Genomic DNA, 13,627 nt, shown 5'->3' on the forward strand with positions numbered 1-13,627 from the left:
GTAAAAACAATGACTGCAGATGCTGGAAACCAGATTCTGGATTAAAGTGGTGCTGGAAAAGCACAGCAGTTCAGGCAGCATCCAACATTTTTCACTGCAGAGTAGGAGGTTGAGGGGTGATGAATAACCAAAGGTCTTTTCCCCAGGGTAGAGGAGTTCAAAACTGGAGGGCATAATTTTAAGGTGAGAGGAGAAAGGTTCCTTTTTAAATCTGAGGGGCAACTTTTTCACAGAGGGTGTTTGTATGTGGAATGAACTGCCAGAGGAAATGGTATATGAAGGTACAGTTTTCAACTTCAAAAGTCATTTGGACAGGCACATTAATATGAAAAGGTTTATAAGGATGGGCCGAAAGCAGGCAAAAGAAACTAGTTTTAGTTTGGGAAACTTGGTTGGTATGGACAGGTTGGACTGAAGGGTCAGGTTTATATGCTGTATGACTCTAATAAATATTAAACCCTAACTTAGCATCATTTAAAAGAGGCATCTAATTCTCCAAATTAAAGCCCAGTAAAACATTAATGTTTCCTTTCTATCACATGATAAATATGTAAAAAGTAATGAAAAATAGATTGTGATGTAAGAAATATTTATTTGACTGACATGGAAATGAGCAATGATGCTTCAAATTAATATCGACTGCTTCATTATTCATGCTATCTTTCAAACATTACTTTCCAATCATAACTTTTAATTTTTGATATGGTCTGTGCAGAGTCGAATCACATACTGTACCATCTCTCTCCCCTAAGCAGTTATCTCCAAACATCCCATAAATCATGATTTACATTCGCAGACTAGAGCACCATGCCAACAGTTGAAATTTGTACTTTAATTGAAATAAATCTGCGCTAATCCCTTCATGATAAAATGTTTCTTTATACCATTATTACTAGATTTTAACATTACTTTAGTATATACATGTCTGTAATAACAACATTTTTTTGAGTCATGGAGCTAAGAACGGTTAGAATGAATACTTCAATGATGAGAAAAAGCAGATTGATACAACCAGCTGTCGTGATGATAATGAAGGATGTGTGGCAATATTGTTATAGTAGTTTTATAATTAAATACCAATGTCTATAAAAATATGAAAATTATCAGCACCATAAGCAATTTCACAAATTTAAATTATTCTTGGGCTGACAGCATCAATTCAGATATACAGATGACGAATGCATAAAAACTGAAATTATTTTTATATTTTCTCAACATGATATTCATTATTGTCTGGAAAGGTCTGAAGATGCGACTGTTCAAAAGCAGTGTGTGTTTATACTGAATACTTTTCTGCTACTTTAGTGAAAGAGTTAAACTTGTTTAAAATAAATAGGGCATCATCCACTAACTTTGTTGAAATTACTGAAAGAGGAATTTGATGCAAGTTCATTAAATTTGCTTACAAATAACATTGCTTGGTAATTCCTCAGGAGTTTCCTTACTAAAGGAGTCAAATGTCATCATTATAACATGTCACCAATTACAGTAACGGTACAAATAGTATACAAGTTGATTGTTATTTCAACTTAAAATACAATTTTAACTGCTTAATGTTTTATTGAAGTCAGCAAACATTTTGTTCACTCATTCCATGGGAAACAACACACAAATCTTTATTTTAAAAAAATATACTGCCCAAAAGGCACAGAAAAGTGACCTGCCAGCATACCTCATTCACTGTTCACTGAATACTTGTGTTAGCTCATCGTCTGGAGGTCAGTGTCAAGGTAGAAGAAACTCTAAAAATTTGAGGTAGCATATTGCTCAACTGGTAGAACATTTCGTCTGAAATACTCTGTTAATACAAAATTACAATTTAAGTTGCATAGTACAGAGCACTCATTAAAAGTGATAAGCATACTCAGACTGCTGTTATGTTGCACTATGGCCGAGAGTCTGGTGATTTCAGAGCGTGAAGGGCAGATAGCAAGGTCTTTCCAATAACTGTTGGCTGAAATGTACACTCTACTTGCCAGAGATAAGCTTTGCACAAGCCTAAATATACAAGTGCAGATGCTACTCTTGGTTAGTTAAAACTTATTAACTTCAACAGGAATGCATTCTTTCCTTAAGTGCTCAGGATATTCAATGCACCACAGCATTTTCTTTAAAGTACAGTTTAATACTGTAGTGGAGTATACTGCATCTGATGAGGAGTTCAAGCAATCATGGGAGTATATCTGAGGAAGTGCAGTAAATTGACAGAGAACTGTTTTCAGGCAAAATTCAGATTGTTAAATTTAATTTTCCCCATAAACTAGACTTCTCAATTTAATATATTTCACACTCCTTTCTCACTTACATGCTATCCACCAGCAATAACATGTAAAAGCACATTTAAGATGCCACATGTATGCCAACATCACAAGCTATACCTCGCCATTACAAATTTAGACCTTTGCACAGCACTGGAATTTGTCAAACATTGTGTTAGACGATAGAACATTTCTACAAATAAATACTGGAATAAATTGAAGCCAGTGTCTCCATTCCCTACTACAAATGTATTCCCCTAGCCATCTCTATCTTTGTCCATGGTCACTAACTGCAGCTGAACTAGACCACCGGCAAACTTGTTGTCCTATATACTCCCAAGCTGAGATCCTGAGCTCGTACCCTCTCCATCAACAAAGCTTTCTAATATTCCCCATCTCTGCACGTCACTAGATTACTGATCTCTGAACTACTCCACCACCAAATCTTTAAAAGCTTTTTGCTTCTTTAACTCAAGTGTCTTATGCAAGCCCAATTTCTATTGGCTCTCTGTAGATGGCCTTCTTCTCAGATGTCAAGGCCATGAGCTCCAAAAAAGTCACTACAATTAGTAATCTCTCTCAAGACCTACCTAACTCTTTGACCAATGTTTTGGTCATCTGTCCTAGATCTTAATTGCATAAGTCAATGGTCATGTCTGTCTGATGATAATTCTGTGAACTGTGTTGGACATTTTACAATACTAAAAGGTGCTACATAAACACAGGATGTTATTCTAAGAATTTATAGTACAGCATTGCTCTCATTATTTCCCAAATAGATGTTTTTTTTGTTTTCTAATTGAACTGCACACCAAACTGCAGAAGGTGCTTTGACCTCACTGGATATTTCTGGGATTTTCCCAGCAGCACTCCAACTGCAAACGCCAAGCCTGTTTACTTTTGGAATTATCCCATTCTTTTGGTGACAAACTAGCTTTGATATTATAAGTGTCAGACTTGGATAAGCAACAATGTCAGCTGTACATTTCAAGCATATTAGCATTTCCTGTCATTTTTACTTGATGTGATGCACCTTATCTCATCCATCTCTACTGCAATAAAGAGATAGCTTTAGTGGTTTTAAAGTTTAAGAACAAACATTTACTTTTGCTGACTCCATTAGTCATTTTTGGAATCCCATTTAAAATCCTACCCTTCTGCTGTGATCTGGCAATTTCTGAATTCTGAATTTATGTTGTGTAACACACAGGGGATCCTCTCTCCAGTCACCGCATCCAACTCTGCCCAGAATCCATCACCGAACTTCCCGTGTGCTGTTGGCCCCTTCCCAAGGATATCTAGCTGGCACTAGAATGAGGGAGCTCTGAAAGTTATTGTTGGTAACTCTGTTTACCATTGTTACAAAGTTACTTTCGCTAAAATATATGGAATCACACAGCTCCAAGTAACTTGTTTACATAGTACATATCTAGCCTAACATAACTTTTTGATGATTACACAGCTCAATAATTCAAAAATATGTTTTCATAGAATCCCTACTGTGTGGATACAGGCCTTCTGGCTCAACAAGTCCACATCGACCCTCCGAGTCATCCCACCCAAACCAATTTCCCTACCCTATTACTCTACATTTACCCCTGACTAATGCACCTAACCTGCACATCCCTGAATACAATGGACAACTTAACGTGGCCAATTCACCCTAACCTGCACATCTTTGGATTGTGGGAGGAAACCAGAGCACCCAGAGGAAACCCAAGCAAACACAGGGAGAATCGATTTCTGATGAAAGGCTTTTAAGCACCAATTGCATTATGAAATCTTGCAAATAGAAAAAAGATAAGCAATTGCATGAGGCCAACCTCAAATACCAGACCATGGTGTCTTCACTACTGCTAATAGCAAAATAACACAAGTTAATTTCAAATGTTCTGCAGTTCTCCTAGACGTCCTTCCTAGTTATCTTCATTTATTGCAGTCTAGAAAATGAAAACGTAAAATATTGCAAGTGCTGGAAATACAAAAACAATAACAGAAAAAAAGTGTAAATACTCAGAAGATCAGGATGCATCTGTGGCAAAAATGTCATTTGCTTCTCCAGATTTTAAGAGCATTGCTGATTTTTGTTTCAAAAGTTACTCAAAGTAGATAAATTAGTGCCTGTAAAAGACAACTCGGGGCTCAGACAGCACTTTGCTCCCTTATTTAAAATTCAATGGGATTAAAGGTGAAATGTGCAATAGTGCAGTTTTTTTTAACTACTTGATCATGGAGAGTTTTTAAAAAGTATTAGTTTATACTGAATTCACTCTCACTGACAGTGGGACATTGCCACATTCTTTTCCCCTCAGTAATAATTGGAGTATGTCAAGACAGAATTAAAAAATTATTTTCAATAGCTGGACGTGTACATATGTAGAATAATTTCAAATCTGAAAATTGAAACAGAAATGGCACATGCTGAGTTATCAATTGATAGGTATTGATGGAAAGAATGATGTTAAAGATATCAAGGCTGAATGATAACTCCAGACTGTATACCAAAAAGCTAAAATGTTCTGTAAGCAAAATCAAGTTCACGTAGTTATTAATTAACCAAAGTTCCATTTTTCTTGTGCAAATGGCAGAAAATCTATGACTTTGTAAAACCAATTAATAGCAACAAACCTGAAAAAGTTTTTTTCTTTGAGGGAATAACATAAAACCGATATACTGTTAAAATAATAACATAAATAGTGCAAAGGCAATGCTAGGAATTTAGGGGCGAGGATGAAGGTAGTTCCTCAAGCCAAAGTTTAATAAAAAGCTGCAGAACCCAGAGATTCTAATGCAAATATATGGGTTAAGCAACTAGACATCTAACATTTAGGTCCTTTGTGTTTCGTATCTCAGTGGTTCTTATTAACTTGACTATACATTGAAGTCTTTCCTTGGTTCACGAGGAGGAGTGAATGAAAAAGTGTTAACTACATTTTTAGCCTAGTTAACAATTATATGAATAGTTATTTTTTTACCTAAGCAGTTGATTTTAAGTATCTAATCAGAATGGAGGGACAGCCATGACCCATAGCTTGAAATTTTGGCATCACTGGAGAAATTCAGGGCCCTACATGTGACCCCAAAGACCATGTTCAAAGGAAATGTCCTGAGCTGCTCAAACTTGTGTGGAGGATTTCTCAGCTTGTGGACACTTGACTATAGAGCGTATGGGTGACTGAATATTTCCTGGATCACAGATTCTGCAAAGTAATCACATTACAGACCAAGAGTTAAAACAGTAAATGGGCGGCCAGCCAGGAAGATAGGGAGGGCAGCCAATGCAGGAAACCTGAGTACAGTACTGTCAAACTTTTATTCAACAATGAATACCAGTGAGGATGATACCTCTTACGAGTACGGTAGGAGGAAAGAGCCTGGCACTGTGAGGCAGGGTACTGCTAACCTTAGGAATGCAATTGTAAAACAAGACAATTGTCATGGGACAAGCAGGCAGTTAATGAGATGAAGAAAGACAGACTGAAGCTTTTTTTCTTGAACTCAACAGGATAGAATCACCAAAGTTACAATATCAGGTCTCTTTTTTTTCAGCAAAACTCAAGGGTTCAAGGTTTGGAGGTATGTGCATATTTGTATTACACGTGATTCATAATGTTGGGGAGCTGTAAGGGCATATAGCCACAAATATCACTACACCATCATAGTTTGAGCCCCAAGATGCTCCCACTAGAAGAGGAGACTAGGACATGAAAGCACAGCCTCAGAGTGAAGGGATCAACCTTTAGATGTGAGATGAGAAGGAATTTCTTCAGCCAGAAGCGGTGAATCTGTGGAACTCACTGCTGCAGAAAGATGTGAAGGTCAAATTATTGAGTGCCTTTAAACAACAAGAATCTATTTACCTTTGTTATAAGAGGATCATGGGTTACAGGAAGACAGGAAATGCAGTGAGAAAAATATCAGCCATGATTGAATGATGGAGCAGATTCGATAGGTCAAATGGCCTAATTCTGCTCATATACCTTATGATCGAAGAAGAGGAGGAGCATTTTGAACAAGGAAATATCACAGATCTACAAAGTAGCATTCCTCTAATTTTTTTTTCAGGCTGCACAGGCCTCCAAGTTCCATACATGGCAGCAATTTCTGGATTGGAAGTCATTGCCACAAATGGCATAAAAACAACAATAGCACAAAACCTTGAAGGTGTTGAGCACATACAGTTTAGAGAAAATGTTGCTAGAAAGTGAGATTATTATAAGACAAAGCTACTTGGAGTTAAGAAACATTGAATTGCTACTTGGTCTTTTTTCAAGCCCATCAAACATGGTAAGCAGATAAACAAGCGTAGAATTCTATGGTGTCCAACTGACTGACCTCGTTACTATCAATACAGATACAGAGCACAGCTTCAAAATCTGCAGATAACAAGAAACTTGGAAATGCAGCAAACAGCAAGGAAGATCACAATAAGCTTCATGAGCACAGATTGGTGGAAGAGGAAGACAAATGACATTCAATGCAGAAATGTTTGAAGTGATACATACTTATAGGAAGAATGAGAACAGCGAAAACAAGCTAAAATGGTACAATTTTAAAGAGAATGCAAGAACAGAGACATCTTGGAGTGTTTGTACACAAATTACTGTTGGTGTCAGAACAGGTTAATAAAGCAATTTAATAAAGAATATGGAATCCTGTCTGAGCGTTATAAATAAAAGCACACCGTATACAAGACAAGCTGTTCTAAGCCTATCTAAAATGCTAGTTCAACTGCAGTACCAGTACACTTCAGGAAAGAACGTAAGGTTTTGGATAGGACAGAAATTTTCATGAATGTTTATAGGAATGTGGGATTACAGTTATGTGTATTGACTGAAGAAATTGGGTTTGCTCCCCTCAGGGCAGAGAAGGTTCAAGAGAAGATTTACTATAGACATTTAAAGCATTAAAAGTTTAGAAAGAGTAAATATAGGGAAACTGCTTCTAATAGCTGAAGGATCATTAACCACGGAGCACAGGTGTAAGGTATTTTGCAAAAGCACCAAAGACATGAGGAAAAAGATTAATTAGTAATTAGGACTTGGAATGCAGTGACTGATAGGGTGGTGGCTACGGATCAATGGCAACTTTCAAAAGAAAATTGAGAAATACTTGAACACAAATACAAGAACAGAAATAAGCCACTGAATGGCAGAACAGTCTTGAATAATTAAATGAGATTATAAATGATCTGCAATCTAACCTGTACATACCTGTCTTGCCTCAGGTTCCCAATACTTTTAAGTAACAAAAGTAGATTTCAAATTTTAAAGTAACATTGTTAAAGCATCAATTGTCTCTGTGGAAGACAGTTCCAAATTTCTACCACCGTTTGTGTGTAAATGTGTTTCCTAATTTGAGGGACTTGGGAAAAGGTAGAAGGCAGTGGCTATGGACTAACTGAATTGCAGTTCAAAAGATTTGATATAAACTTGATTGGTCTAATGCCAGTTTCTGCACTGTACTATTTGATGAAAGGGGAAAATATGCTAGTATGGTAACCTTTGATTGCCTGACGCCTTTGTTTCCTAAATGTGAGAAAGGCTTGGCTGTCAAGTTTTGTCCTGAATTCCTTGAGTGTTCCATACTCTGCTTGTTTCATTAGATTTTCCTGCTAATGTTAACAATAATGCATATTTAAACAGCAGTAGAATTCAGACCAGGAACTTAATCTGTGCAAATATTAGCTGGCATGAAGTGTTTTTCTCTGCTATTTAAACAATGATATTAACCTCTTGAAATAAGTTGACAAAGGAATCTTATACAGATATGTTAAGTTCTTCTAAGCCAAGATTCAGGTTGCAATTAAAAGCTATGATCGACTTTCTCCTAGGTTTAATTTTCCATTATAATTATGTGTAAATGTGTGTTGGGTGACATGACTATGGTTATGTAAATACAAACATAGCTTCAGTGTAAAGAATAGTAGAGTATATGCTAACAGATGAATTTTAGTTGAAGATTCTACAATTATGTAGATGAAATCATAGTTCATTTTACCACTGCAATTTCTTTTGAAAGGGTATGTTGCCCTGCTATACCTTTTTCAAATTTTTCTAGGTTCTCTCTGGCATGCACCTCTCAAAGCAAAAATCTCTCAGCCACTGACCAAGTGGTAGGTTACTACAGCTATATAGACACGCTATCTGAATCGCGCTCCCCATTTGTGCCTCTTGTGGATGCAGTCTGTCTACTTGAGATCAGGAATGCAGCTCAGCTGGAGCCCTTAAATGACCAAGTGGAGCATCAACCAGGAGATAGTGAGGACTGCAGATGCTGAATAGTCCTGATGAAGGGTCCTGCCTGAAACGTCGACTCTCCTGCACCTCAGGTGCTACCTGATGTGCTGTGCTTTTTCCAACCCCTCACTTTATTGGCAAGTGACGCATCAGATTGATTGAACCTTTCAGGACTCTGGTCATCAATTCTCTTTAGACATCTAGATCAGATTTTCCAAACACAGGTCCTTACCATATTTGGTTTTATATCAGTTTCATTCCAAGATGTATTTTCTACAAAGTAATTAATTTTTTGATATTTTACACACTTTCTCAAGTAAAGTATGGCAGCAATCCATGATGTTACAAATCATTAATTCTGCTGATACAGTTGAAAAGAAACAAAAAAAAATGTAGACTGGTATAGGTCTTAGTTATTATAAAGCAAAATGGTTCCAAAATTGCAGGAGGATCAAGGACATTTTTATCCAGGATTATGGCTTTGTTTATCATAGCAAATGTTAATAGTTTAAGATCCAAATTTGAATCAAATAATTTATTCATGAATAAAGTTATCAAAAATCAATTTTTATGTCCCCCTTTTCTACATGCCTGCGGACATGTCACTACCTTGGACTTTCCATTACTTAGTGCAACAGGAAGTAATGCTGAATAAGTTTATAAAAGAATAATTTTTGTGTCATTACTTTCCAAAGCCCAGCCGCAACTTGTATATGACTGAATGGATAAGCTAACTCCGAGTGGATTTACTATTTTTCCAAACTTGTGCGTTATTGCTTTGGCAATACTTGTGTAGATTTTCAGCCAAGCATATTACTAGTAGCCAACAGGAACTGACTAAGCACTTTGTGACTGAACATTTAATTCTCAAACAGCTCCTTTACTTGTTTAGACTCAATATTTCCAGCTGAGGTTACTGCTGAAAAAGAAGTCATGCACTTTTTGTGTGGTGAACTAGCAACTTCCAACCAGAAAATAAATACAAGGTAGACAGAAAGAGTCTAAATCTGGACAAACACCACATGCAAATTGTTCAGCCATTGACAATACAGTACTTTGAACCCATTTGGTTTGGATGAGATTATCAAGTCTCTTAGTGATTTCACTTCATTCTGAGCTTCTATTGTCTGATGGATCACTTCTGGAGGTATTTCAACTCAAGACAGATGATCATAATTTTGTCAGAGCACTGACAGCAGCATGTTTGAGCCCTTGCCAAGTGGAAAGTTGGTACCAGGATCTCATAAATGAAACTGCTTTAGCATGCCATTGTAAACAGCATTTCTCATTATAAGGTACGCAAGTGCACTGTGTCTATGTATGATACTGGACTCTTCCCATTAAGCTTCCATTCCACTCTGGAGTTACAGGTCACTGCTTGCCTAGTTCTAAGGCAGTCACACGGTACGGAGCCCTGTATAAAAAGAGCTTATACTCATATCCGGTCTCTATATGACAATTTTGTGGCACTGCCATCCAGTTTTAGCTTTTTTCATTAACCAACTGATGGAAATTTAACTTTGCTGCAATGAAAGAAACTACCCATTAGAGTTTGTGTCCGTCAGCTACTTTTGCTGATTTACAAATCCAGCACTGTTTACTTGTTAACTACTGCATAATCCAAGGCCCTCATGTAAAGAAGGCGGTTTGAAAAATTGGTACATCAGAAGTCACTGACTATTGACACTTCTTTGCTTGTCACAGACCTACCAATTTTATCCTGGATCCTCTACCTGTCCACTTCTCTCATCTACTCCAACCTCTCGGCCTTGCAAAGCACAGCCTTCTACTCTCTCCGCTCGAACCCCAACCTCACCATTAAACCAGCGGCTGGGGGGGTTCGTGGTAGTTTGGCGCACCAACCTCTACACCACTGAAGCCAGATGCCAACTCACAAACACCTCCTCCTACTGCTCCCTCACTCACGCCTTCGCCTTCTATTATCAAGCCATCATCTTCCAGACCATCCACAACTTTATCATCTCAGGGGATCTCCCATCCATAGTCTCCAACCTTAGTCTCGGAACGCCGCACCACCCAGTTCTACCTCTTAGCCAAGATCCACAACCCTGACTGTCCTAGCCGACCCATCGTTTCTGTCTGCTCCTGCCCCAAACTTATTTCAACATGGTCCTGTCCCTCTTGGTCTAGGAACTCCTCACATACATTCAGAACACCGCCATGCCCTCCACATGCTCCATGACTCCTGTTTCCCTGGCCCCCAATGCTTCATCATCACCATGCACATCCTGTTCCTGCACATGTCCATCTACCATGGCGAAGGCCTCCAAGCCTTCCATTTTGTCCTCCCGTCAACGGAACCAGTACCCCTCCACTGACACACCTATTCGATTGGCAGAACTGGTCCGGACCCTTAACTTCTCCTTTGAATCCTCCCCCTTCCTTCAGACCAAAGAGATAGCCAATTTCACCACATGGACCTCAACTATGCCTGCCTCTTTGTAGGATGTGGAACAGTCCATCTTCCTCTGTTACATTAGCTTCATCCCCCACCTTTTACTCCGTTACATTGACGATTGTGTCGGCGCCACCTCATGCTCCCATGAGGAGGCTGAACTCATCAAATTCACCAACACTTTCTACCTTGACCTTAAGTTCTCTCATCTACTCCAACCTCTCAGCCTTGCAAAGCACAGACTTGCAAAGCACAGCCTTCTACTCTCTCCGCTCGAACCCCAACCTCACCATTAAACCAGTGGCTGGGGTGGGGAATTAGTGGTATACTATCGCAAACCTACTGACTCCCACAGCTCCCTTGACTACACCTCTCCCACCAGCGCACCCTGCACCACCCCCCCACACAAAAAAAAAAACACAATACCTTACTCCCAATTCCTCCGCCTCTGCTGTATCTGCTTCCAAGAGGAGCAATTCCACCCCAGGACATCCCAGATGGCCTCCTATTTCAAGGACTGCAATTTCCCCTCCTACTTGGTCGACAATGCCCTCAAGCACATCTCCTTCACTTCCCACACTTCCGCCCTTGAATACCATCCCTCCAACCACAACAAGGATAGAACCACGCTGGTCCTCACGTTCCACTCTACTAATCTCTGGATACAGTGCATTGCCCTCCGCCAAAGATATATTTCCTTCCTCACACCTATCTGCATTCCACAAAGACCATTCCTTTTGTGACTCCCTCATTAGGTTTCCCCCACCCCCACACTGAACCACCATCCACTCCCGGCACCTTCCCTTGCCGTATCAAGAGGTATAAAACCTGCGCCCACACCTTACCCCTCACCTCCATTCATGGTCCCAATAGGATCTTTTCACATCCGGCAGAGATTTTTCTGCACATCCAAACAGCTCAGCTACTGTGTCCACTGCTCTTGATGTGGTCTCCTCTACACTGGGGAGGCAGGACACCAACTCGCAGAATATTTCAGGGGACATCTCTGGGACTCACACAACAACCCCACTGCTCTGTGGCCGATCACTTCAACTCCCCCTCCCTCTCTGCCAAGGACATGCAAGTCCTGGGCCTCCTCCACCGCCAAATCCAAGTCAGCCAACAACTGGAAGACGACGACCTCATCTTCCACCTTGGGACCCTTCAACCACCCGCTGTCAATGTCGACTTCACCAGCTTCTCCTCTCCCCCCACCCCAAGCCAGATCCAACCTTCCAACTAGGCTCCGCACTCACGAACTGTCCTATCTATTCATCTTCCTTCCCACCTATCTGCTCCACCTCCCCTCTGATCTATCACTATCACTCTGTTATGAAGTTGAAGGCATGTAATGTACCTTTGAGAGAGAGTGAAAGTTGTTTTGCACTAAGAGCTTACAAGCACCTGTGATTGACCTGCAGTCTCAGAGTGTACTGGAAAATTGAAAATATGTACATTTGGCTGTGAAACAAATACATGAGTTTTGGTTGCTATGTTTTCACAACAGTTCAAAATTACCCAGTTTAAATTATGCCCCAAGAACCTAAAACCCAAACGAATTTGAACTTAATGTTTTGACAATTTAGAGCTAGTTGGTGACAACATTCAACTACTTTGATGATCTGATGTTTGGGGTATAAAGAAGCAGGTATTTTGAGAGTTAGCCAGAGAGAGTAACCAACTGCCATTGTAAGAATACCAGTCAGTAAAACACTATCAAAAGGTACTTTTTCGATATGAAACATCTTTTCAGCAAAAGACCGAAGATGACCCAGGGAGACCTACAGTCAGAGGAAAGAGGACACAGGAGACGACTGCTGCTGTCTGGTTTTGAAAACTAAATTGATGTAATTTTAATACGGGTAGTTATTGGAACAGTATATTGCGATAGAGTTGGAAGTACATAATAAACCTTTAAGAGAAAGGAGGCTTAGAGTTTTAAATAGTTGTTGTTTTAATGTTCACTTTTAGAGTTAAAGAATAAATTGATTTTTTTCTTTGAAAAGAAGAAGTTGGGAGTTCTCGTTCACTCATACTTTAACAGATTATGAGGAGAGGTGAGCTTTTCTGTACGCTTGGCTTAATTAGCAGAAGGATTCACTGCCATGTTGTGACACACCCCATAACTGCATCTTCCTATTGCATTCCCAGCTACCTTCCCCCCCAGCTTCTCCATTGAAGAATTCACAGAATCATAGAATCCTTACAATGTAGAAGAGGCCATTCAGCCGATCAGATCTGCACTGACCCTCTGAAGAGCACCCCACCCAGACCTACATCCCGCACCTTATCTCCAGGAGCCTGCATTTCCCATGGATAATCCCTGCACATCCCTGGATCCTATGGGGCAATTTAGCATGACCAATCCACCAAATCTGCACATCCTTGGACTGTGGGAAGAAACCAGTACAACTGACAGAAACCCAAGACACAGGGAGAACATGCAAACTGCACACAGTCACCCAAGGCTGGAATCAAACCCAGATGCCTGCATTGTGAGGCAGCCCCAACAATTTCAGAAAGCCCATTAATACTGAAAAGATTATATCCAAATTTAATTCTGAAAATATTCACAATTTTGACATCAATAGCATGATAGATATCTTCAATATGTGGCCTTCCATCCAAACTCTAAATTTAAGACAGATACAAAACTGTGAAGGTCAAGTTTGTTTCACAGATGCTGACTTACCCGAGAGATTAGGAGAAAGAGA

The 13,627-nt window shown here is 39.5% G+C and overlaps 1 protein-coding gene across 8 annotated transcripts in view; it reads right to left on the reverse strand.

Moving 5' to 3' along the window:
- ferry3 (FERRY endosomal RAB5 effector complex subunit 3) overlaps nt 1-13,627 on the reverse strand; it is a 67,773-nt gene that overhangs the window by 15,855 nt on the left and 38,291 nt on the right. For 2 of the 8 annotated variants that reach the window (XM_072562541.1, XM_072562540.1), the window contains exon 14: nt 1,673-1,798. The exons of 4 other annotated variants lie outside the window; for them this stretch is intronic. In XM_072562541.1, the coding sequence (XP_072418642.1) occupies nt 1,706-1,798 (93 nt within the window). In that variant the 3' untranslated portion in view covers nt 1,673-1,705. 2 more of the 8 variants (XM_072562542.1, XM_072562543.1) reach the window with 2 other exon arrangements.

This window comes from Chiloscyllium punctatum, chromosome 44, assembly GCF_047496795.1.
Source record: "Chiloscyllium punctatum isolate Juve2018m chromosome 44, sChiPun1.3, whole genome shotgun sequence".
Classification (NCBI taxonomy): domain Eukaryota; kingdom Metazoa; phylum Chordata; class Chondrichthyes; order Orectolobiformes; family Hemiscylliidae; genus Chiloscyllium; species Chiloscyllium punctatum.